Here is a 24584-nt window from a genome sequence, read left to right on the forward strand (position 1 = left end):
GATCTTGTTTTCCAGTTCGCGTGTTGTGTGCGTGTGTGCATGTCTGCAAGGCAACTTAGTCAGTGAAGAAGAAAAATGAACAAGATAATTTCAGGTAAGTGTTCAAGTGCTGTAAAGAAAATTAAACAGGGTGAAATGGCTGGGAGTGTGGGTCCAATCAGACTGACGCTGGGAAGGTGACTTTTGATCTGAGACCTGACTGGCAATGGGAAGCCTCTGTTTTTTCTCTACTTCTGCCTGCCTCACTCACTCTGGCCCTGCTGGCCTCTCTGTAGCTCCTTAAATATGCCAGGCAGTTTCCTTCTTCAAGGCCCCCCCCCCCCCCGTCTAGAAAACTTTCCTAATTAAACTTTACTCTAGTCACTCCAGTGCAGATCTCCTGAGAGAGGCCTCCAATCACCCATCTAAAATCCATCACTTGGGACTTCCCTGGTGGCGCAGTGCTTAAGAATCCGCCTGCCAACGCAGGGGATACGGGTTTGATCCCTGGTCCAGGAAGATCCCACATGCCACGGAGCAACTAAGCCCATCCGTGCGCCACAGCTACTGAGCTTGCGCACCCTAGACCCCACGCTCCGCAACAAGAGAAGCCACTGCAATGAGAAGCCCCTGCACCACAACGAAGAGCGGCCTCCGCTGACCACAACTAGAGAACACCCGCATGCAGCAATGAAGACCCAATGCAGCCAAAAAAAACCTAAATAAAATCCAACATTAGTCATCCCCTTACTGGGCTTTATTTTCCTTCTTGGCACTTATCTCTACATGATTTCACTCTATATATGTACATGTTTATTGATCTCTCTCCCACAAAACAATGGTAAACTCTCCAAGGGCAGAAACTTGGGGTGATTGCTATAACCCTCAGATCAGTAAATAGAGCCTGGGACATGGAAGGCTCAACAGATATGCTGGATGATAACTGTAAAGTTAATTATAATGAAAAAATATTTAGCTTCTGAAAAGTTGAATAAGCAAATGTTTTTAAAAAAAGATTAGCATAGTGACTTTCTTTGATGTAACCATAAATATCTAAAGCAAATAGCTCCCAGCACATAAGACAGGGAGCCTCAACAATGTTAAGTCGGTTTTGTTACCTGTATCTTCCAAAGGAAAATTTAGGGGACATGTTTCCTCTTTATTCCCGCTACAGTGACTGGATTAGTAATTGGCACACAGTGCGCTCTCAATAAATGTTTGTGGGATGAATGAGCACCTCCCTTCTACCAACAGGTAAACCCAGCCCAGAGAAAGCAACTGGGCCAAAGTCATTTCAAGAGTTGAGAGCAAAGGCGGGGCTGGTACAGGAATATCCTGACTCCGCCAGAGGGCTCGCCCCACCGTAGTTACTGATTCTCCTCTTCACACAACTGTGTTAAACCCTATCAAAGCCTTCAATTCTCAAGTTAAAAAAGAAAAAGTAAAAGCCAGCTTGCCTGCGTGACAGAAAGAAGGCACGAAGCACCAAACAATAGGTTTCCTGGGCGTCCAACAGACGCCAACGTGCACTCAACAGCATCACGTGACCATCCACATCACGTGACCCGCGGCCCCCAGGTCCCGCGCAGGCGCAGTGAGACTCTTAGCCGCCATTTTAGAAATGGCGGCTCCGCTAGGAGGCATGTTCTCCGGGCAGCCACCGGGACCGCCGCCACCCCCGCCGGGCCTCTTGGCCCAGGCTTCGCTTCTTCAGGCCACACCAGGCGTCCCGAGGACTTCTAACAGTACCTTGGTGGACGAGTTGGAGTCATCGTTCGAGGTAAGATAAGACGTGGGCGTCTCTGTTCCCAGCCTCCATTCTTTTCTGAAGCGTATGCTGCGCGCGCGCAGCTTCTCTCTTTCGGCGATACCTGCACGTAAAGTCTCTTGCATTAGTCTTCACATTGAATGGTGGCCGGAATTCTCCTCTAGTTGGCTGGCAGAGATGCCTAAACTTGAGATTTCTGGAGCCACGTGGACTTGAAGTTTGTCTACCCCCAACCGTGGGACTCTTCTAGGTTTTCAGTGGGTTGTTCCCGTCCCACCCCATCCTTGGTTCCATCCCTGAGTATCCTTTCCCGTGTCCCTGCGTGTTTAGTACGTGCTCATCCTCTCCGGACTGCAGCGTCCACCCCTATGTCCTGTATCCTTTCCGTTGCGCTCCACCCTTAAACGGTCCTAAAGTAGTGGGACTTTTGGAGCTGGGAGTTATTTAAAAGTTACTGTGGGAGGGGCTTCCCTTGTGGCGCAGTGGTTGGGAGTCCGCCTGCCGGTGCGGGGAACACGGGTTCGTGCCCCGGTCCGGGAGGGTCCCGCATGCCGCGGAGCGGCTGGACCCGTGGGCCGTGGCCGCTGGGCCTGCACGTTTGGAGCCTGTGCTCCGCGGCGGGAGAGGCCACAGCAGTGAGAGGTCCGCGTACCGCAAAAAAAAAAAAAAAAAAGTTACTGTGGGGAAGTTGGTACTCAGGGCCGAGGAAGGAGGAGGAAAGCTGGGGGGTGAGGAGAGAGGCAGAGGTGACCCAAACTCTGAGTTCTGCTCAAGCATTAACCCTGTACCAAAGAAGATGAAGAGTGATAGCAGACAAAGGAGAGGTACAAAATAAGTGCTTAGAAATAAGATGGCTTCCTGTGGTCTCTAAAGTGGAAGATGAGCCATTAACGTGTGGAAATAAAATAACTTGTAACTGGAATTACCTTTTCTACATTTTAAATCCTAGTCGTGTGACTTTTATACTGTATATAATAGCAGAGTAGTTGATAAACATAGTTTGTGAATGAACGTGTTATTGGGGCTGCATGGACAAAATGCTTTTGCTGGTGGGGTGTACATTCAAAAGTTTGGAGACAACAGATTTAAAGAACAGAAATCTCTTCCGTCTGGGAGGAGGATGAGACGCCTTTGGGGTGGGGCTAAACCATAAAGGAAACTTTTAGAGCAGCATCTAGCACTGAGAGGGGAGGTGGCTCTCATCATGAGCTCTTGCTGAAACACTGGCCCTGTAGAAAGAAGTCCGCAGCTGACCACCAGCACTCTGATGCTTAAAACCCTTTAGTGGGTACCTGTGGCTGTGAGGTGCTGTGGTCTTCCTAGCTCTGCATGTTCATGTCTCTGCTCCAGACCCATCTCTTCATACTCTGGCCACAAGAGACCTTCTGCTTGTGTTGTTCGTTTTCTCTTTGGACTTCCAGGTTCCTCCCCCAGCTCACACGTCACTTCCGCATCGACCCTGCCTTGCTGCTCTTTGTAGCACACTACATCAGGCTCCGTGAAGTCAGAGAACACCTGTTTTGCCCTCCTCTCCTCTCACTGTATCTGTAGTGCTAATCCAGTGGTAGCAGATAGCAAGTGCTTGATGAATATTTGTGAAAGAGTGAAGGATCCTGTTATGTGTCAGGACCTGTCCTGGGTGCTAAGAATACACAGAAAACAGTTCCTGCCTTCAAGGAGCTCATGACTGTGCAGTGGAAAAAACAGATAAATAGCAGGCAGCTGCTGTGCTGTGGGATCAGTGCTCTGATAGAAGAAACCCGGAATACTCTGAGAGCACATCTGGGCATGGCTGTCAAGGAAGGCTTCCCAGAAAACATGAAACCCAGGCGGGCATTGGGAATTAGCCAAGTGAAAAGGATGGGGAGAGGTGCTACCTGGATCACCCACGTAGTCTTCTCGCGAGACTCGGCTCAGCCTTCGTTTTCCATCAAGAGAAGTTATTTCTTACTCTAAAGTAAGATTCTTGATGTGTGAATGACATTTTTTTCTTTTGTAATATGTTTTGATCACACAGGCTTGTTTTGCTTCCCTGGTGAGTCAGGATTATGTCAATGGTACAGATCAGGAAGAAATTCGAACTGGTAAGAATTCCCTCATTGCTGATTTTACACTTGATGTGTTTCAGTCCCGCTTGTATCCTAAGAGAACTTTTCCAGGGAATAAGATTTTTGTAATCTCTATATACTGCTGGTTCTTTGTTCAGTTTATTGACATGTCACTCATAATAAGCCATTTGTAATGAATGAGCTTTTCATATTGGTACCAAGACAAAGAAGACCAATAGTGTGTACTGCTTTTTAAAGAACTAAGTTGGGCTTCCCTGGTGGTGCAGTGGTTAAGGATCTGCCTGCCAATGCAGGGGACACGGGTTCGAGCCCTGTTCCGGGAAGATCCCACATGCAGCGGAGCAGCTAAGCCTGTGCACCACAACTACTGAGCCTGCGCTCTAGAGCCCACAAGCCACAACTACTGAGCCCGTGCGCCTAGAGCCCGTGCTCCGCAGCAAGAGAAGCCACCACAATGAGAAGCCTGCACACCACAACAAACAGTAGCCCCTGGTCGCTGCAACTAGAGAAAGCCTGCGTGCAACGAAGACCCAACACAGCCAAAGATAAATAAGTAAATTTAAAAAGAAATCCTCTGTGTCTTTTTAAAAAAATAAAGAACTAAGTTTTTTGCTTCCCCTTCTTCACCCAAGTTCTGTCCCGAGAGAGGTACTTCTGATTTCTTTGTACTGTGTTTTAAATGTTTCATTTTAACTGGAAATCATGATGTTAATTGTTGGCTCTCTGGATTGTCTTTCTTCAGAAGAACTTTTGCGTTGTAGTTTGGTTTCTTATTCACCTGGTAAAAGCACAGATTATCTGCTAGTTAATGTTGCTTAACACATAGGGGGTTGAGGTCAGTAATATTGCTGTGAGCAGGATTAAAATCCCCGATTACATCTACAAGAAGGTGCTGTTTTGATATTCCAACTGTTGATTTATGAGAGATATATGTGTCTAGTGTTTTCCTTAATTTAATACTTTGGTCTTTTTTTTTTTAAGGTGTTGATCAGTGTATCCAGAAATTTCTAGATATTGCGAGACAGACAGAATGTTTTTTCCTACAAAAAAGATTGCAGTTATCTGTCCAGAAACCAGAGCAAGTTATCAAAGAGGTACAAGCTGAGTTCTCTCCCTAAGTTTAAGGAAGAGCAAATGTTGTCAAAATTCCATTTATGCTTTAAATGAGATGCTCCATTTGCCCATTAGTTATAGTGGGGCTTCATAGCTTGAATGTAAAATGTTGGTTGTCAGTGTTCATGACAACCTGGACCTGGGGGTCAGAGATGGAAAGCGGTGCTTCAAACACAGCAGCTGTCGGCTTTTACTCATTTCATACACTGGCTTTCATGGAAGAATTTTCTTTTAAGGAAGAAAAAAAGAAAAGGTTCTGCTTGAAAGGTTGAAAAGCCATTAATGTAGATGATAAGCTCATTTTGAACAGGAACTGATACGTGTGTCCCTGGTGCCTTACACACAGGAAGGGCTCTAGGCAATTTTGTTCAAGGAACCAAAAAGTAAATGTTCTGTCCCAGGCTTCTTGAAACTCAGGATTTCATTTATCTTAGTTGTTTGAAACCAGGGTATTTGGAAGTCTGTTGAGGTTGTCATTAATGGCATTTAGTGGGTAGGGCCAGGGCCTGCCCCCTGCAGTGTGGAAGAGGGAAGAATCTTCCTGCCCAAAACACAGTGATGCCCCCAGTGGGAAACACTAAAATTGGGATGATTATTTTTTTTAGCAGTTTTTAAAATAACTCCTCCCACAAGCTGAGCAATTAGTCAAAATGTTCATTTTATTCTTTGCTACCAGCTGTTGGGAAGGTGAATGGTAAGAAGATGATATTCTTACAATTCACCATATCAGATCATTTCCTGATTTGAATACCTGAGTGACAGTCTAGGTGTGTTCAAGGCCAGGTCTTAATATAGGATTTTAATACTGTTACTCATTAAAAAGCTCTTGAAAATGAGATTTTAACACTTAATAATCTGAAATGATAGAACAGTGGCTGTGGATTCTTTTAAAACAGTTAACATATGTTTCAGATTCTCAGTGTTTTAGATTCTTCTCACAGTAGCCTTTGGATAGAGATATACTGAGTGCCTGGAGACCAGGATGGGAAAGAGACTGACTTCTTTTTGGCTGTCCTTTGGTACTTTGGAATTTTGTAATGTGTGTATTACTTACTAAAAGAACATGAATTAAAAATAAAAACTGTTAAGCAGGCATCTTTCATGAGAAGAATTGTTCTGGGTTATTCAAAGTATGCAGCCAAGCAGAGTAATCAGCCTACTGTGGTTCCGTTGGTTCTGTTTTGAATTTACTTCTTAGTGCTCTTAACTAATCAGAAACTGTGTTCATGTTTTGTGAGTTTACTCTGACTTCATTGCTTTCGTTTGTAGGATGTCTCAGAACTGAGGAACGAATTACAGCGAAAGGATGCTCTGGTCCAGAAGCACTTAACAAAACTGAGACATTGGCAGCAGGTGCTGGAGGACATCAACATGCAGCACAAAAAGCCAGCCGACATCCCTCAGGGTTCCCTGGCCTACCTCGAGCAGGCATCTGCAAATATCCCTGCACCGATGAAGCAAACCTGAGGAAAAGCCACCTGAACATGAGCTGGTGGCTGAGTCAGCCCAGACACAGTTTTGCCAAACATCACTTCTTGTAGACATGACATTTTGGGAGAACTCTTTGCCAGAGAGTGAGATGATTTAGTTTTGCGCTCTCATCTAAAATTTTCCCCCTATTTTTATAAGCGTTATTTCTGGAGTACTTTATAAAATGTTTATTGCTTTGGTAAACCAAGTGTATTGTTTTTAGCAAAATTTAAGACTGTTAATATGATGCCGTTTACAGATTCCTTTTTATGTTTTTGTTTTTTGCTGCTTGTTTTTATTTTTGTATGAGTGTTTCTCTGTTTCCAGTTTTAGATTATTTTGTATGATCTGAGGGGAAAAGCTTGTATGATCTGATCTGCATATCAAAGGATGAGGATTTTGATTGTAGGCCTTTTATGATAATTTACCCATCAGTGGCAGCATATAAAAATAAGTAAATTTGCTGTTTTTCAAGACTGAACTACCTAAAGAAGAGGAGTCTAATGCAACGATGTAACACTTCCAGAACCTCAGAAGAGGATATTTTGTAAATAGGTTGGAAGAGGATTATAATATCGTAGGTTAGTGTAATAACTGTTACTGTACTGCAGTAACTAGTGCTATAGGAATCCAGCAGTATCCTTAATGTTGATTTTTTTTTTTTTTGGGGGGTGCGCGGACCTCTCACTGTTGTGGCCTCTCCCGTTGCGGAGCACAGGCTCCGGACGCGCAGGCTTAGCGGCCATGGCCCACGGGCCCAGCCGCTCCGCGGCATGTGGAATCTTCCTGGACTGGGGCACGAACCCGTGTCCCCTGCATCGGCAGGCAGACTGTCAACCACTGCGCCACCAGGGAAGCCCCCTTAATGTTGACTTTTATTTGGGGTGAGTTTATATTTTGTGTAGTGTTCATTTACTTTTGGGGGAGGGTAGGAGCAGTGATATTTAAAAATTTATGTTATTGGGCCATATGTTTTGATTAGGTAGTAAATTTACTTTTAAATTGTGAGTCTGAGTTGTAATTGCATTTCTCTCAAAATGACATAAGTGCGTGAGCAGCTACGTTTTATTTTTTTATTTTATTCTAATTATTTTTAACATCTGTATTGGAGTATAATTGCTTTACAATGGTGTGTTAGTTTCTGCTTTATAACAAAGTGAATCAGCTATACATATACATATATCCCCATATCTCTTCCCTCTTGCGTCTCCCACCCTCCCTATCCCACTCCTCTAGGCGGTCACAAAGCACCGCAGCAACGTTTTATTGATGATCTGACTGAGGTTAATGTGAGCTTCCTATTTCCAAGTTCAGCCTTCATCTAATTTCACCTTTCTTTGGAAAATTAATACAAATCACAACCATTTTTATTGCCCAGTTGTTTATAAAGTTTTATTCAAAGAGCAAAGATTTGATGGTGCCTAGAAGAGACAACTGTTTATGGGCCACTTGCTGGGCCAGCACCAAAGGATTGAGAACATATTTTGACCACTAAAAGTTGTACTGGCTCTTGTCAAATTGCACCGCTCCATCAGAGGGTCAGACAGACAGCTCAGCGTGGACTAACAAACAGCGAGGTCAGCATTGTGAATGGCCATTCCCAGTTCCCTTTAATCTGCTGAGCATCCATGCAATGGGGAAGCAATGCACCATGAGGCAAGACTAGAGGTTCAGTAGATCTTTCACTTCAAAGAATAATCTAGAAACCATCACAGATGACCAAGTTGATGCTATAGTCATTGAAGTTGAGATGTATGATGGGGTGAGGCTCAGTTAGTCACAGAAAAATCCTGGCAAGGCTTAATTCCAATTCACGATTAGTATCATTACCCATATTTTGCTTAAACTTCAAAAAGCCCCTTTGAGGTAGCTGTTATGCCCTCTGTAATCTTCTTCATGTCCTGGACCTAGGAAGTCAAAATATTTGATCCAAGTGTGCCAAGGTCTGCTATAGTCCATTCCTAGTAGTTTTGTTTTCTTTGGTTTTTTAAAATTGGCTTTCCTGGTTATTTTGAGCTTTGTTTTATTCCTCTACCTATTGAGGTTACATGTGTATTTTGGAATTATATCATTTACATAGAAACACTTTTCAGGTGAAGGTGACCAGTGTCCTAGGAAAATGAAACCACTTTAAAAGTAGACCATGGAAATCACAAAGTCTGATATTCCACAATGCGGATTGCAGTCTTATGGACACTAGAAATACCATGGGTAGGTCATCAGTAACAATAATATTTCCCTATGGGCACTTTCTGATAACATTGGCTTGTTTTATCTTAATGTCACAATGAAACAGTATGAAATGTTAATGCAAGAATTTGTTTTAGCTATGTATGTAAATCATATTACAAGCAAGTTATTTGGTTGGCTTTTTAGTTCATTCCTTCAATCAGATGCTTCAAAAGAAATGTGTTTCAAATGTCCACTTTATGATCAGTTTAAGGATCAGTTTAGAAAGAAAAATATTTGGTAAACCATTCCTGGTGGGCTGAGCCCTGCTTCTGCTGGACTTCTTTGGGCTGGGCTGTTTCATCATCTTGTGTCCTAAAAACAAACAAAACGTTTTCTTAGATGGTTTTGAAAATTATTCAATAAACAACTTAATACGCTACTGTCTTTTTAGGGAAAGATAACTGCTTCTTTACTCTTAAAAAGATACTAGGGCTTCCCTGGTGGCGCAGTGGTTGAGAGTCCGCCTGCCGATGCAGGGGACACGGGTTCGTGCCCCGGTCTGGGAAGATCCCACATGCCACATATTTTGCAACATGTACTATTTATTTCAGGCACAAATTAAACCACCCCCTCCAAAAACAGGTAAAAGAAGAAATGGTTAATCAATACAGTATTACACTTTATGGCTTCTTCAAAAGTTATCTGATGTGCTCTGGCATTTCAGTGAGGTTGTGAAATTAGCCTAATTGAAAAGGGGAGACGGTAGGTAAGAAAGTACAGTGTATATCTGTCTGAACGTCTCTAACTGCATTTGTGAAGCTTCTTATAAAACAGTGGGGGGACTTTCCCCGTGGTCCAGTGATAAAGAAACTGCCTTACAATGCGGGGGACGCAGGTTTGATCCCTGGTCAAGGAACTAAGATCCCATATGCCGCGGGGCAACTAATCCTGCGTGCCACAACTACTGAGCTCGGCGCCTCAACAAGAGCCCACATGCTGCAAACTACAGAGCCCACGGGCCCTGGAGCCTGCGCACCAAAATAGAGAAAACCCGCATGCCACAATTACAGAGAAGGCTGCACGCTGCAACAGAAGATCCCGCACGCCTCAACAAGGGTCCTGCGTGCCGCAACTAAGACCTAATGCAGCCAAAAATAAATAAATCTTTAAAACAAACAGCGGGAACACAGCCTTAAACAGAGGTGTGTGATAATGAGATGAACTGTAGCCAGTCAGGCTGGCTCTGGCAGTTAATAGACCGTGTGCTTGGGGCTCCAGCCCTCTGTCCTCAGCTGTGACACAAAGGGCTGGACTCGTTCAACGACTGACAGCAAGTCCTTCCAGCTCCACACTCATATTTGTCCAAATAGCCTTGGGGAGGCAGGGCCTTTGGAAAAGGAACATTTCGGAAGGGGCCCTTTCAGAAATGCAAACTTCAAAGCCCAGAATTAAAGATATTGCTCTGAATGGAAGGCTGGACAGGCAGGAATCAATAAACAAAAGGGGAAATCACACATTTCCAGAAGCTGCAAGGGCTTCTGGAAAAATAAGGCAGTATCAGAGATCATCATGCATGATCAACCAGACCCACAGATTAAGAGGCCTTAATATTACAAGATTATACAATGAATCTTGAGAAATAACCTTAATAATAATAGTGGAAAATTACTGAAAGCTTCTGTGCCAGGTCTTGTGCTAAGCATGTCCTATGGATTAACTCCTTCAGTCTCACATGAGTCTAATGAGGTAGGTGGTGTGTTATCTTCATTTCAGAGGTGAGGAAACAGAGAAGTCAAGTGAGCTGCCCAAAGCCAAGCAGGCTAACGGCGGGGGTGAGAACTGGAATCCAGGCTCAAGGCCAGATGATGAGTCCATCTTCTGTGTGACCCACTCTGAGGTGGTCAGCTAAGTGATTCAATGTCCCCTGTCCAATCATCCATGGGGAAAAAAAAGGTTTTCTGGAATTTGGTATCAGGAATAGTGCCTCTTCCAAAGAATGACCTATTTCCCTTCTCTTACATATCTTCCCTTATGGCTGGGTTGTAATTTGTCCAAGGCAGGGCTTGTTCTGTTACCCTTTGTATTGGCCCAAATGCTGGGTATTTAACAGGTACCAGAAAGGAATACTAATTTCCCTCCTAACTATGGGAAAATGGAATCATAGCTTTGGCCCCCTACCTTGTGGCAATTTTTACATCTAGAGATGGGGTGGGTTTGTAAGGCTGGCCACAGCTGGGGCCTGGGTCCAAGCTGGGTGACTTAGTTATCGGAGGAGTGTTGATCCTGGAGCTCAGGTCGCCACTCAGAAAGTTCTTAGCATAGGAAGCAAGGTTTGGCACACTGACCACTCGGCTGGGCACTTCCTCCATCTTCTTTTTCTGTTGGTATTAAAGGAAAGGCCTGTTAGTACCACCCAAAGAGGCATTGTTGTAAAAGTAGATAAGGCCTGCCCAACCGAAATTATATGAGCAAGGAGGCAATAACTTACATGTTTGTTTTTAAAGCATTTTTTCTTCCAATCCACTTTGTGCTTTAAAAAAACACAGGCTCACAATCTCTTATCCAAAACTTCTGGTGACAGATCTGATTTTTAATTTAAAATCTTGTTTTAGATTTTAAAAGGCTATGTAACACCCCCAGCAGAAGCTGGGCCCACCTTGTCCTCAAACACATTAATATTTCTGGAGTGAAACTTACATTTTGTCACACCAAGAGCGATATATAAAAGTTATAAATGAGCTTACATGAATTCAGCTTGGGTTAGGTTTACTGTCCTATGAGTTACAAAAAAAATACAAATTTTTAAGCACTTTAGGATTTTGTGATAGCAGATGAGAGATTTGGACGTGAATATTCTCACTGTAATAAATTCCAAAAATTTTTGTAAAAGGAAAAAAAGTTACAGTGAAGGATTCCTGCTCTTTTCTCTTTCCTATCACCCAGATATAGCCATTATTAAGAGTGACACATTTATATATAAAAAGTTTGGAAAATTAAAAAATCTCATAAAAAACACATAATCTGCCTAGCCAGATATAAATACTGTTTATTAATAATTTGGACTATTTCCTGGGGGTCTTATTTTCAATGAATATTCCTCTAAAATGAATGCTGGACAATTGATAAATAAGCTGCCATTACCTTTGGGAAAAAGAAAGCCAGCAGAATTATGTAATGCATTGAAACCAGCAGGACCAATTTACCTTCATGGAAGGGGTCAAATACCCTGGGCGAGGATTGAAAGAGAAGGACCGATTCCGATGGGACACGGCGCTGGGGAATGCTGCGTAGTGAAATCTTCTCTCCTCCTGGAAAAACAATACAACTGAGTCTAAATGAGCCTAACTACCCAGCACACTGAGTTTAATTTGAAGGAAGATGGCTGTGTGAGAGCAGACTACAGAGAGGAGGAAAGACCAGGGAAGGGAGGGGAAGTCGGTGGGAATCGAGCTGCCACCCACTGAAGCTTTGAGGAAGCACCTTTATTTCTGGGGCCTTTGTGTCCCCAGCACCCCTTGTGAAGGAAAGGGTGAGCTTTTTTGGAATGCCTTAGGGAAGTCAGAAATCCAGGTACTCTCAGGATCCGAGCAGAATCTACTACAGAAAGTTATTAGTTAAGACAAAGAAAAAGAAACACCCAGGTACAATCACTATATGGCCAATCTTCTTTACCTGTGTCATTCTCCACTTTTTTCTTTCCTGCTGTACTGTTTCTAAAGCAAGTTTCAGTTGTTGTATAATTTCATCTGTAAAAACATTGAGGGCTTCCCTGGTGGCGCAGTGGTTAAGAATCTGCCTGCCAATGCAGGGGACATGGGTGCGAACCCTGGTCCGGGAAGATCCCACATGCCGCGGAGCAACTAAGCCCATGCGCGACAACTACTGAACCTGTGCTCTAGAGCCCGCAAGCCACAACTACTGAGCCCACGCGCGACAACTGCTGAAGCCTGCGGGCCTAGAGCCCATGCTCCGCAACAAGAGAAGCCACTGCAGTGAGAAGCCCGCACACCGCAACGAAAAGTAGCCCCCTCTCGCCGCAACTAGAGAAAGCCCACGCGCAGCAACGGAGACCCAATGCAGCCAAAAAAACCCAAAAAACAAAAAAACATTGATAAGTGTTTCTAAGAGATAAGGACTCTTTTTAAAAAGATAACCACAATACCTTTGTCACACTTAGCAAACAAGCAATTCCTTATTAGTATCATCTAATTTTCAGTTGGTGGTTCAGTTTTCGTCTTCACCTTGACATGAAGCAACGTGACTGGGGAGCAGGAGGGTGCAAGGATGGGCGTGAGATACAAGTGTGCATGTGTACTGTGGGAGGATGTGTGGCTGTGTGAACCACCATAAGACCATGGATTTTACTCTCAGGACAGGGAGCCACAGGAGGTACTGAACAGAGCCATGTTGTGGTCCGAATTACACTTTTATGAGTACTCTGGTCACTGTGAGGTCAACAGAGTGGGGTGAGACTGGAGTGAGCGGGGAGACCAGTGGACTCTCCATCATGCGTGAGAGGCAGCAGGGCCTAGACCAAGGTGGCGAAGGTAGAGATGGCGGGAAGAGGCTGGACTTCTGATGTGGCTAATTAGCTGACCCGCGTGGACCACGCTGACAGGAGCAAGTGTATCACCCAAAGTCCCCAGAGCTGAATGTAAGCCACTGGGAACTGGCTTACAGAGAACTTTCAGCCAAAGCATGGAGCACAGGAAGGCTGGGCAAAAGCCTAAAGCAATGGTTAAAGTGTGAGGAGACATGAGTGTGAGGTGCAGACCATTCTAGATTTTCCCAAATGCTGTAGGTTAAAAAAACCAAACCAATACCAACATCAGGCAGATGGTGTGGGACTTGAGAGTGATTTTTTTTTTTTTTTGCCTTCTACTTTCCTGTGTTAATTTTTTTTAGTGAGCATGTATTTTTTTATATAATAGGGGAAAAATAACCAAGGGCCTTTTGTAAGGTGGTTTTAGGGTTATCAGGATTACAGTTTTAGGCACCCATGGAAGTGCTAGGCTAAAGCGAATACCCCGGACAGCCTCACCGTGAGCTGCTTGATGATCTCCTCCCTCTCCTTCAAGCGGGTCTGCAGACGGCCTATGAGCTGAATGTCCTCCGGCCTTGACTCCCCCTTCCCTGGCTTCTCTCCGGAATCTTTCAGTCTGTTTGGAGCAGGCATGCAGTTAGCCACCATGCTGCAATGACTCAACCGCAAGGAGGGAGAAGAGGTGGACGTGATGGGGACACTGCTATGTTGCTTGGCCTGGCTGGCCACTCTCTGTTCACCAAACGGGAAACTGAGGCCCAGAGAGCCTGCCCAGGGCCACCCAGTGAGTTGGCTGCAGAGCTCAAGGTGGAGCCCAGGACTGCAACTCCCATTCTGACACTTGTCAGTTCCCCCAGGTTCTGTAGGGCCCAGGAACCAAAGGCCTGTGTGTGCACACTGATGCCACATTCAGTGGGGCTTCAAGAACCAGCGAAGTTTGGGAGAAGAGGCCTCAGCCGGAAACCGTCCCCACCCACACCAAGGCCAGCAGGTTATGCCAGTACAGATGTGGCTCCCGCCCCACCTGCAGGCAGCCAGAGAGCATGGCATGAGCTAGTTCTACAAAGCAGCAGGGCAGCTGGTACCACCGCCCTTTCAGTGTGAAGCTGGAGAGAAATAACCTCCAGATGGTGGGCGAGAGAGGGTGAGGGCTGCCGGTGATCTACTGACTGTAGTTGATAAGAGGCCAGGGCTTTGGGGTGAGATGACTTGGGGTCTTATCCCAGCTCTGCTTTTTTCTAGCTATGTAATCTTGGGCATTTTGCCCGTGAGACTCAGTTCCTTCTTTAACATGGGTGTGAAACTGGGTGGTTGTGAGGATTCAGTGAGATCATGCATGCCCAGCACGTGCTAAGAACCCATTAGATGGTAGCTGGTAAAACCTTCCACTCCAGATTCTGGATGATTTGCTTTGTATTGGAGCCAGTGGAGGACAGTTTTTAAGAGCACAAGTTAAGGGTCAGACAGGCGACGTTTAAATTTACTTAGTGCTGCTTGACCTGATCTCCCTGTCACTAACCCCGATCTCCCAGTCTCTTCTCCTCTCAGCAGTCAGAAGTGACCCTGTTAAAAGGTATCTCAGACCATGTCAGTCATGCTCAAAGCCTTACAAGGGCTTCCCAGTGCACTCCATCCGAATACACCCAAACCCCTTCCTGCTCAGTGCAGCATCTCCTCCACCCCTCCCAGCTACCTTGCCAACCTCAGTTCCTATCATCACTCTCTCACTCATTCCACTTAAGCCTTCTGGCTGTTTGGTCTTGGGAGGCCGGCCCCAGGGCCCTAGCACTTGCTGTTCGGGCTGCTTGGAATGCTCTTCGTCCAGATGGCTCTCTCATTTCCTCTCCTCTTTATGCTTAAATGCCACCTCCTTGCCCACCCTTGGCACTCTAGACACTGATCCTGTTTTCCTTCTAGTACCTTCAGGTACTTTCATTACCTGATATGAAGTTAAATATTTGTTTGCTTATTTCTTTGTCAGAATCCCCATCTAGAATTTGTGAGCGCTACGAGAGCACAGTCTTTGTTTTATTCCTACTGTAACTCCAGAGCCTAAAACAGTGCAAGGCACACAGTAGGCCCTTAACAAATATTTGCTGAATGAATAAATGAATGCTTGCACGAGGGGCCCTTGCTTTCTTAATCAATCCATGGGAATAATGGTTTCCACCCTGAAGAACTGCTGTGAAGATTAAATGAGATGATGCACATTAGAAGGCGGAAATGCTCATAAAAAAGTAGCCCTGATCTTCTTCTGTGTGTGAGGGTCAAACCATGCTCATTCCTCACAGATTCCCAGTACCCTGCACAAGACGGGAATGCAGTCTCATAAAAAGATGGGTGGCCAACCATCCCAGTTTGCCTGGAACTGAGGCGCTTCTGAAACTCAGGACTTCTAGTTTTAAAACTAGGAGAGGGCTTCCCTGGTGGTGCCGTGGTTGAGAGTCCGCCTGCCGATGCAGGGGACACGGGTTCGTGACCCAGTCCGGGAGGATCCCACATGCCGCGGAGCTGCTGGGCGCGTGAGCCATGGCCGCTGAGCCTGCGCGTCCGGAGCCTGTGCTCCGCAGCGGGAGAGGCCACAACAGTGAGAGGCCCGCGTGCCGCAAAAAAACAAAAAAAACCTAGGAGAGTCCTGGGGGCACTAGGATGAGGTCCCCCTAATAAAACGGTACATCTACTAGTCCCTCCCAACCTGGGGCCAAGTCCTCACTTACTCGGTTTCCAGGGCAGCCAGCCGGGCCTGGAGCTGCGCTTGAGCACTGCTGAAATCGGCCACCATGGCCTGCATCTCCTTCCGGTGTTCCTGGCGTAGCATCTCCACCTCCCGGGCCCGCTGGGCTTGCTGATCCTCCTCCAGCAGCCTGTGGGGTGGGGTGGAAGCACAGCTGGGCTTGTCCAGGCTCTAGGGACTGAACCTCTAGGGCACTGGAGTTTCTCTCCACTCTGCTGGGTGGCCTGCAGAATCTAAGGTCAGGACACAGTGGGAAGGAGATCCGGGGTCTCTTGAGTTGTGGGGTCCAGCTTGTGGAACTTCTTCTCAGTACCTTCCACCCCAGCATTCCACGAAGGAGAAACCTGAGCACAAAGGGCAGCCTTCTGCAGGAAGGGGTGGAGGACAGCTCAGGAGAGGAGTCCCAGAAAACACTCCTTTCACTTGGGGGAGGCGGGGAGGCCTGGAGGCTGAGATTCTGTATCGGAATTACCAAACGCTGTGGACTCTGAGAGCTGGGAGACCAGCGGTCCAGGGTGGGGAGGCAGGATGGGAGGGGGATTAGGAGAACACCATGTAGAGCCAGGCTGCCTGCGTCCCTCCGCGGCCTCCCCCATCACTTCCTAGCTGCGTGACTTTGGGCGAGCTACGCTCTGCTCAGTTTCTCCATCTGACAACAGTGGCTACCTTACAGGGTTACTGAAAGGATGAACCACGTTAATCCATGTCCAGAACATCCCGTGGCACAAAGCGTATGTTCGACCATCAGCTATCACTTTTCTTAACCTTGGGGTGGGGCACTAAGGGATCCTCAGACCAGCCTCAGGGGGCCTGACACCTTCTGAAAGTACATGCATATTTTTGTGTGATGATATCCTTCTCCAGGAGAGGGACATCGTTTTCCTCACCTGGAGGGGGCTATAATCAGAAATGGTTAGGAGCCCCTACTCTGGTCCAGTCTCCTTATTCCAGTGTCACATGGTGAGTCTCTAACTGAATTTAAGGTGCTCCACCTTGGCCAGGTGGATTCATGGCTGTTTCTCAGATGAGCCTCAGGCCTACTTTCACTTGAACTTTACTCCGGGGACTGGAACATTCAAACTCTGGGATGAAATGGACAAATGCCTTCAAAGATACAAACTACCAAAGCTCACTCAGGAAGAAACAGATAACTTGAAAAGTCCTATATCTATTAATGAAATTAAAGTTGTAGTTATAAACTTTCCAGCCAGGGAAACAAAGGCCATGAATTCAGGACTTGATAAAGGGCTATCCAGCCTGGACAAGGAAATCAGAGTTGCCACCACAATTTACCGAGTACCAGGGTCAGTGCTAAGCATCTTCCTATACATTTCACTGCATTCTACAACAGCCCTGAGAGGGGGTGGTGTTTTCTACTTTTTACAGGTAAGGGCAGGGTCTTGGAGAGATTCGCAGACTCGCCCAAGGTCACACAGCTAGTTAAGAGCAAACAGAACTGTCTTAACTATTCCACTGCACTGACTCCCTAAGGCTAGTTTTGAGGATACTTTTGGCATCCTTAAGTTTGATTCCATAGATTCTCTGATCTGTAGGGAAACAGGGTACCCCTCCCCCCATTTCAGGGCTAACCCTAGGCGTTTTGAGATCTAGAATTCCTAGACCACTGATACTTTCCATGGGTCAAAGGAGTAACATCAGTGAAGTGCTGGCGTACTAGGGAGACCTTTCTTTGGGAAGATGCCAAGGGTGCAACCCAATCTTAGATCCCAGAGGCTCGCCAAGGGGCAAAGGAGAGAAGCCCCGACCCGCAGACCTACCTGCGCTGGTCGCGGAGCTGCAGCGCCTCCTGCCGCTGCTGTTCCACCTCGGCCCGCAGCCGCCGCACTGTTTCCTGGAGCTGCGAGTTCTCCTCCCAGAGGCCGCATCCCTCGCTGGGCTCCTGCTCGGCGGCGCCCTTGCTCGTCGGGGGGCCCGCCTGGCCCGGACCACCCCCCTCCTAGGAAGAAAGCAGCCAGAAGAGCCATTTGCAGGAGGCGCAATGGCAGACAAGGGCCAGAGATGTGCCGCGGCAAAGACCCAGCCCGGAACCCAAGTCGGGCTCCTGATTCAGGAGCTCACGTCTAGTCTCTTAAAGTTTTCTGCTTTGAGAGTTGGCCAAATGTGGGCCTCAAAAAGTCTAATAATGCTGGTGAGCCAAGAATGTGGCTTAAGTTAAAACAAGCCCAACACTGCACCTGTGTGGAGTGGGGGGGGAGGGGGTAGGATGTCTCTGAGCTTCTTCTTGTTAGGACACTAATTCACTAATTACCCCCCAAAGGTCTCATTCCTAAATTCCATCATATTGGTGGTTAGGGCTTCAACATGTGAATTTGGGGCGAAACCGCACAGGGCAGAGGAAGGGGAGAGTGAATGTTTGCTGAACAATAACAGTCTGTCACATCACCTCACAGGATTCTGATACAGCGGGTCTGGGTACATCCCAGCCCTGTGTCTTTTGAAAAAGCTTCCCAGGTGACTCTAAGGCCACCACAGCTGTAATCCACTGCCCCGCACTTGCCCTTGCCCGTCTCTACCTAGGGTGCCTTCCACACCCAACCATTCCTGCCTTGGTGATGCCTTCTCGACCCCTCAGGGGAGAGGCGACAAGCTTTCTCTTCTCTGAGAGCTAGATCCTCTCCGTGTGGAGGTTATAATGAAGCGCACTGATTTGCTGAAATGCTGGTTTCCTCCACCAGACCAGCAGCTGTTCCGGGAAGGAGCCATCTCCTCTTCATCTTCCCAATCCTATAGCACCTAGCACAGTGGCTGGGATTCAGCAGGTGCCAAATGAATGCTGCGAAATGATGCTTGAATGTCAATGGTTCAGACAGAAATACAAAGACTGATATCCACCATTAAATGGGGTCAGGGTTAATCCCCGATTAGTGAATGTAGCAGTTTTCAAGTCCATGCAAACATGCCTGAAGGTTTGTGCATCTGTTCCTTCCAAAGACTGAACAGCATTGCACAGGGAGCATGTGTGGCCCAGGCCCTGTACCTCTTGCTTCCAGCCCTGGGGTTTGCATGGTGTGGGATGCCCATGGGCACCACCCGGCACTCACACCTGCACGACCCGAAGAGCCTGGTTAAAGTCCTGTGGGGCCACCCTTGACTAGTGGGAGAGAGAAGCTGCTGGATAAGTGCATCCCCCTCTGTACTTGGCTGCGACAGATTTGAGAATTATTTCATGGGGCTCCTCAGAAGATTCCAGTGGATGCAACACCACTTACCTGCAGTGGTGGCCACGCTGGAAATGCATCCTGACATTGCACCCCCCTTTCACTCCTGCTGCCTGGGGCTGTTCTTTCTTGTGGATATACTTCTTCTCTGTGTGGGATATCACCCAGGGCCTTGCTGTTCCTCCCGGAGGGTTCAGGGCTTCCCTCCAGTGAGGTGTAGGTGAGGATCGGATGTGGATGACCAGGTACTGTCTCATCTACCCAGCCTGGGTCTCTATCCATAGCCCTCAGGCAAGCCTGTCATTCATTGCAGAGGGCCCAATATTGGGCCCTCCAGCCACCAGCTGTCACCATCCCACACTTCCCCTATCTCCTTCCACAGGTCCAGGTGGCCCCCACCAACCTAGAACCTTTAATGGATCATATTCTGTTTTCCCTCTGCTAGACTTTACCAACTGAGCTGAACTCATCGTGATACATCATTTGTTAATAACTCTCATTAAACACAGAAATCGTCTTCAGGTTCTCAGAGCAAAATCTGGAATGAACCATCCCCATGTTCCTGCGATCTTCAGCAGGGCTGGGACACCAACTAATTGTGGCTGTCTGCACACCCTGGTGGAGACTCTACTGTGTGCAGAGCTGTGTGCCAAGCACTGGGGGTGGGGCTGGGGGATGAGATGAAGCAGACATGGCTTGTTCTCAAAGGATGCCTAGTCCAGGCAAGGAAACAAGGGCATCCATGAAGTGATGGGTCTCCAACAGGACAGGCAGGAGAGGTGGGTGCCAGCTGAGCTATAGCAACAGGAAGTGCTCCAAGAGCCCAGAGGGTAGAGAGGTCACGGGTGTGGAGGGGAGGCCTGTAGCGTGGAGGGATCGACTGGGCACTGAAGGATCAGCTGGGCACTGGAGAGGGAGGAAGGGGTCCCAGGCAGGGGGCAGGGCATATGCAAAGGCAGTGAGGCAGGATGCAGAGCCTGCATTTAGAGCAGAGAGGGATATGCAGCCAGTGGGTAAAGGCTTTTCAATGTCAGACTGACCATTGGGAGCTTATTCTCATAGCAGTAGGGAGCCACTGAAGGCTTTACACAGATGCACTTTAGATGAATACCTGAAGCCGTATGTGGTGGGCTAGGGAGAGATGCCTGGGTTGTTAGGAGGTCCCTGTGCTACCCAGCAAGGTAGGAATTATGGAGGGCAAGGAGGGGGATGATGGGCCGAGTCTGACCAGAAAGTTCAAGGAGAGTCAGCACTGACCTTTGGTGACAAGCTCACCTGTCCTCACAGGAACAGGGAGGTCTAGACAGGGAGTCTGTCTGGGGAGGTGTTCTGAGAAACTCTCTGCAGGTCTACAGGATGGACCCTGTCTGGCACCAACACCCTGAGATCCCACTGCATCTGCATTTAAAATAACATGCTGCACTTTAAACTTGTTTTTGCTTTCCAAAGATGGGAGCCTGCAGGCTCATCGTGTCCCCTCCAGGCCTGTGGAAAGAGAGGGTCTTTCCCCCTTCAGACAGGGGGTGACCGAGCACCCAGAGCCTCTCCCTGACACTGCTCCAAGAAGGGTGTGGCATGGGCAGGGCAGGGGTGCTGACCTCTGCAGTGCTGGCACGGTCCTCGATGTCCCCTGGACACTGGCTGATGGCCTGTCGCTTGCCCATACTGCCCGGGTCCCTCAGCTCAGCCTGCAGCGCTTCCAAGTCCTTCTGATGCTCAGAGCAGGCAGCCCGCTGCTCCGCCAGCTCCTGCCTCAGGGCCTCTGCAAAAGGAAGAGCATCGGAAAGTCAGGAGCACGGTGAGGCCAAAGTCTCTTCTGCAGGGACCACAGTCTCTGGGGTGGGCTGCAGTGGGGAGCTGCTGCAGGCGCTGGTTCGAGTTCCCCAAACTTACTTACGTTATTTCAAGAGAACAGTAACAACAATACCATGTATAGAGCACTAAATGTGCTCAACCCTTGAAAACTGTTCTCAGTTAAGCCCTACTACCATCCTATCCAGTATTATCCCTCCCATTTCATGACGAGGGAACAGAGCCTCAGAGAAGCTGAGGAAGCAGCCCAGAGCCACCCTGCTAATAAGCGGTAGAGTCAGGATTCAACGCTTTCCATGGTTCTTCTTCCCTTGGGACCACCTGCTTCGCCATTGCTGGTTAGTTAGGACGGGTGGTGGGTCAGGGTGGGACAGCCTGGGTCCAGAGCTGAACCCCGAGGCAACACCTGGCCTCAGCACCAAGTCAGAAAACTAAGAAGAACAGGGAATTAGCAAATGACCCAGTGGCCTCTTCTGGGGGTGCGGGTCTCAAATCGGAAATGTTGATATTTGTGCCAATACTTAAGGAGACAAAACATTCACAGGTTCTACTTCTCATGGATGTAAGGTCCCAGCTGGATTGTGAAGGTGGGAGATGGCATGTCATCCCAACAGGATCATGATTAAAACCAGAATCATTCAGGAGAAATGTACATGCCCTCCTTAACTCAGGGACCAGTACAGCCAGAAACTCGAATTTCTCCTCTGAGGTTAGTAGGTGATTTCTGATAGTGTAACGCTTACCAGCATGATCAAAAGGCAAAGAAAACAATCATTTCAAAAAGAATATTCTCCGATGGAGTAGACACTATTCAGTGAGCTATTAATTAATTAATTAATTAATTAATTTTTTGGCTGCGTTGGGTCTTTGTTGCTGTGTGCGGGCTTTCTCTGGTTGCGGCGAGTGGGGGCTACCCTTTGTTGCCGCGTGCGGGGTTTTCATTGCGGTGGCTTCTCTTGTTGCGGAGCACGGGCTCTAGGCGCGCGGGCTGCAGTAGTTGTGGCTCACGGGCCCTAGAGCACAGGCTCAGTAGCTGTGGCGCACAGGCTTAGGTGCTCCGCGGCACGTGGGATCTTCCCGGACCAGGGCTCAAACCTGTGTCCCCTGCATTGGCAGGCGGTTTCTTAACCACTGCGCCACCATGGAAGTCCGAGCTATTAAATTTTAAAGAGAAGATGATTTTCAAGTGCTAGTAAACTTGATACTTTATTTTCTATTATGGACTTCTGAGACCATATTTTAGTTATTGCAAATTACTTTTGAAACATTGTTCCAATAATCCTAGAGGCCATAAGATACCCAGTACAGGCTGTAGTACAAAGCAAGTGCTCAACATATATTTGTAAAACAAATAAATGATGTTTAGAGTGAAAATTAATGATATTGTGAAAGCGTATCAGTTGTAAAAGATTTCCCATAAGTTTACTAAGGTTCTCTGAAAAGGACACTATTTAAACACATAGAAAAGTTTAATGTATTCTGATGCTTCATACCAGTGAAGCCCGCGTTTCCTGTAGATGCTGCTAACTTTAGCATTTCCCACGCGGCCGCCTCATTCCAGGGTAGCTGCTAACTAGGAAATCTGTGGGACTCTCTCTCTCTCTCTCCTTCATCCGGAAATGTGCAGAGCTGACGTGCTGACAGGCAGTGAACAGGACATACTGTATAATGAAAACTCAACCAAGCAGCAGGTAGAACTTATTCACTTATGGAGGTAAAGAAAATGCTCTTCCCAGAATTCTCTTAAGGAGAGCCCTGTCTGGGATTGACGAAATATTTTAAAAGGTCAATATGGGGCTTCCCTGGTGGTGCCGTGGTTGAGAGTCCGCCTGCTGATGCAGGGGACGCGGGTTCGTGTCCCGGTCCGGGAGGATCTCACATGCCGTGGAGCGGCTGGGCCCGTGAGCCATGGCCGCTGAGCCTGCGTGTCCGGAGCTCCGCAATGGGAGAGGCCACAGCAGTGAGAGGCCGCGTACCGCAAAAAAAAAAAAAAAAAAAGGGTCAATATGGTCTTGAATGCTAGGCATGAAATAAGGAGGGCATTGGTCTTGCTCTTAAGAGTGAAAAAGAAGATGAGAGTAAAAGAGAAAATGAGGGAGAGAGATGATCTACAAAAATGGAGAGAGGCCCTTAGAGTCAGCCGTGCAAAGTTGGAATATTCAACAATAATGACAGTGAACATTTACATAGCATTTACCATGTACCAGGCTCTATTCTTCCCATGTATATACTCACATAATTCTAATAACAGCCCAATGAGGTGGATACTATTATTATTCCCATTTTACAGATGAGCAACTGCATCACAGAGCAGTTAAGTAACTCGCCTGAGGTCACACAGCTAGTGAGCACTGGAGTCAGACTTCAAGCCCAGACAATTTAGCTCTGGAGATCTTTACTGCCTCTGGAAACTTCTAGAATGCTTTGTGTGACAGGTTTTCGCTGTAGAAACTGAAGAGGAGGTGAGTTTCATGCTGGGGATAATGCGGGGACAGGGAACAGCAAGGAGCCTGGGGGCCTAAGTCCCCAAATTTGCAGAAATCTTCAGAAATGAGCGTTTGAGGTTATCTCATGAAACTCTCACGAAGGCTCAGAGATCTGGCTTATGTTCAGTAATGACGATGATATTATCTGCACTCACTGGGCTCATGCTATATGCTAAGCATTTTATATTTAATATCTCATCAAATCCATACAATGCTTCTATGATGGAAGGACAAGTGTAACTCCACTTTATAGAAAAGGAAAATGAGGCTGAGGGCAACCTGTCCCACATCTCACATCTTGTTGGTGTCAGAGCCGGGAGAGTCACCCCGGCCCCTACCCCTGGGCCCCCTGCTGCCCCTGGTTTCCGCGTGTGAACCCTGCTGGGTGCACAGCCGGCTGCATACCTAGCAACAGCACCTGCTGAGCCTGCATCCTCTCCAGCTCTCCCTGGAGCTCTTGCTGGGCCTTCTCCTCTAAGGCCTGTAGCTCTAGCCGGTGCGCCTGGTGCTGGATCTGGAGGCTGCGGCTGGATTCCTTCTTCAAGCGCTCCTCTGTGGCCTGTGGGCAAAAGTGGGAGGAAGGAGGCATGGAAGTGGGCACAGAGGGGAGACCTGTCCCTTTTGCCTAGCTCCTCCTCTGTGCTGGGGCCCCCGCCCTGAGCACTCGCCACTCCCTGATGGAGGGCTTATCAGGCTACAGCGAATGCTCCCCTGCCCATCTGGAATGACAGTGATGGCCTGGCCATAGCAGCCATTTTGTGCTGTGTGAACCTAACCCCTGTTCACAGCTGACTGGACCAGAGTGGACACCTGTTCCAAGCTGGGCCAATCGTTGGGAATTTGGTGTTAGGAGGAAGAGAGCAGGAAAGAGACAGACAGACACTGGCTATAGGAAAAGCAAGAAAACACGTTCTCCCCTATAGGGCCCTTAGAAGGGACACAGCCCTGCCAACACCTTGATTTTAGGATTTCTGACTTCCGGCTTCCAGAACTGTCAGATAATAAATTTGTGCTGTGTTCGGCCACCAAGTTTGTGGTAATTTTGCTACAGCAGCAGTAAGAAACTAATAGTTTCTCTCTTTTTTTTGCAACAGAGAGTTCCAGTATCACATACCACTTTTCAGGTGAGGAAACTGAGGCTGGGAGGGATGAATTAGTTTTCCCAAGGTCACACAGAAAAGATGCAGGATTAGGAGGAAAGAAGCTCAGAAAGGTGAAGTGCCATGACTGAAGACAGGTAATGGCGGGGGCAGGAGTGT

General features: G+C 47.4%; 2 protein-coding genes across 2 annotated transcripts in view; one reads left to right on the forward strand and one right to left on the reverse strand.

Moving 5' to 3' along the window:
* Nucleotides 1-1576: 1576 nt before the first annotated feature.
* On the forward strand, nucleotides 1577-7407 carry MED28 (mediator complex subunit 28). The gene is made up of 4 exons (XM_022566890.3): nucleotides 1577-1759; nucleotides 3765-3831; nucleotides 4798-4910; nucleotides 6199-7407. Exons 1-4 carry the CDS (start codon nucleotides 1601-1603, stop codon nucleotides 6394-6396), a joined length of 537 nt encoding a protein of 178 aa, XP_022422598.2. The 5' UTR covers nucleotides 1577-1600; the 3' UTR covers nucleotides 6397-7407.
* An 824-nt stretch (nucleotides 7408-8231) lies between these two features.
* The window catches only part of FAM184B (family with sequence similarity 184 member B), a 111632-nt gene continuing 95279 nt past the window's right edge, over nucleotides 8232-24584 (reverse strand). Inside the window, exons 11-19 of the mRNA XM_089911701.1 lie at nucleotides 23731-23884; nucleotides 20626-20789; nucleotides 17627-17805; nucleotides 16822-16840; nucleotides 15832-16007; nucleotides 13613-13730; nucleotides 11775-11879; nucleotides 10750-10949; nucleotides 8232-8943 (exon numbers count right to left, since the gene is read on the reverse strand). Of these exons, the coding sequence (XP_089767827.1) occupies nucleotides 8850-8943; nucleotides 10750-10949; nucleotides 11775-11879; nucleotides 13613-13730; nucleotides 15832-16007; nucleotides 16822-16840; nucleotides 17627-17805; nucleotides 20626-20789; nucleotides 23731-23884 (1209 nt within the window). The 3' untranslated portion in view covers nucleotides 8232-8849. The remainder of the gene's footprint in view (nucleotides 8944-10749; nucleotides 10950-11774; nucleotides 11880-13612; nucleotides 13731-15831; nucleotides 16008-16821; nucleotides 16841-17626; nucleotides 17806-20625; nucleotides 20790-23730; nucleotides 23885-24584) is intronic.

Source organism: Delphinapterus leucas, chromosome 5 (genome assembly GCF_059928025.1).
Source record: "Delphinapterus leucas isolate spDelLeu-1000000601 "Yukka" chromosome 5, BTC_Dleu_Yukka2, whole genome shotgun sequence".
NCBI classification, from domain to species: domain Eukaryota; kingdom Metazoa; phylum Chordata; class Mammalia; order Artiodactyla; family Monodontidae; genus Delphinapterus; species Delphinapterus leucas.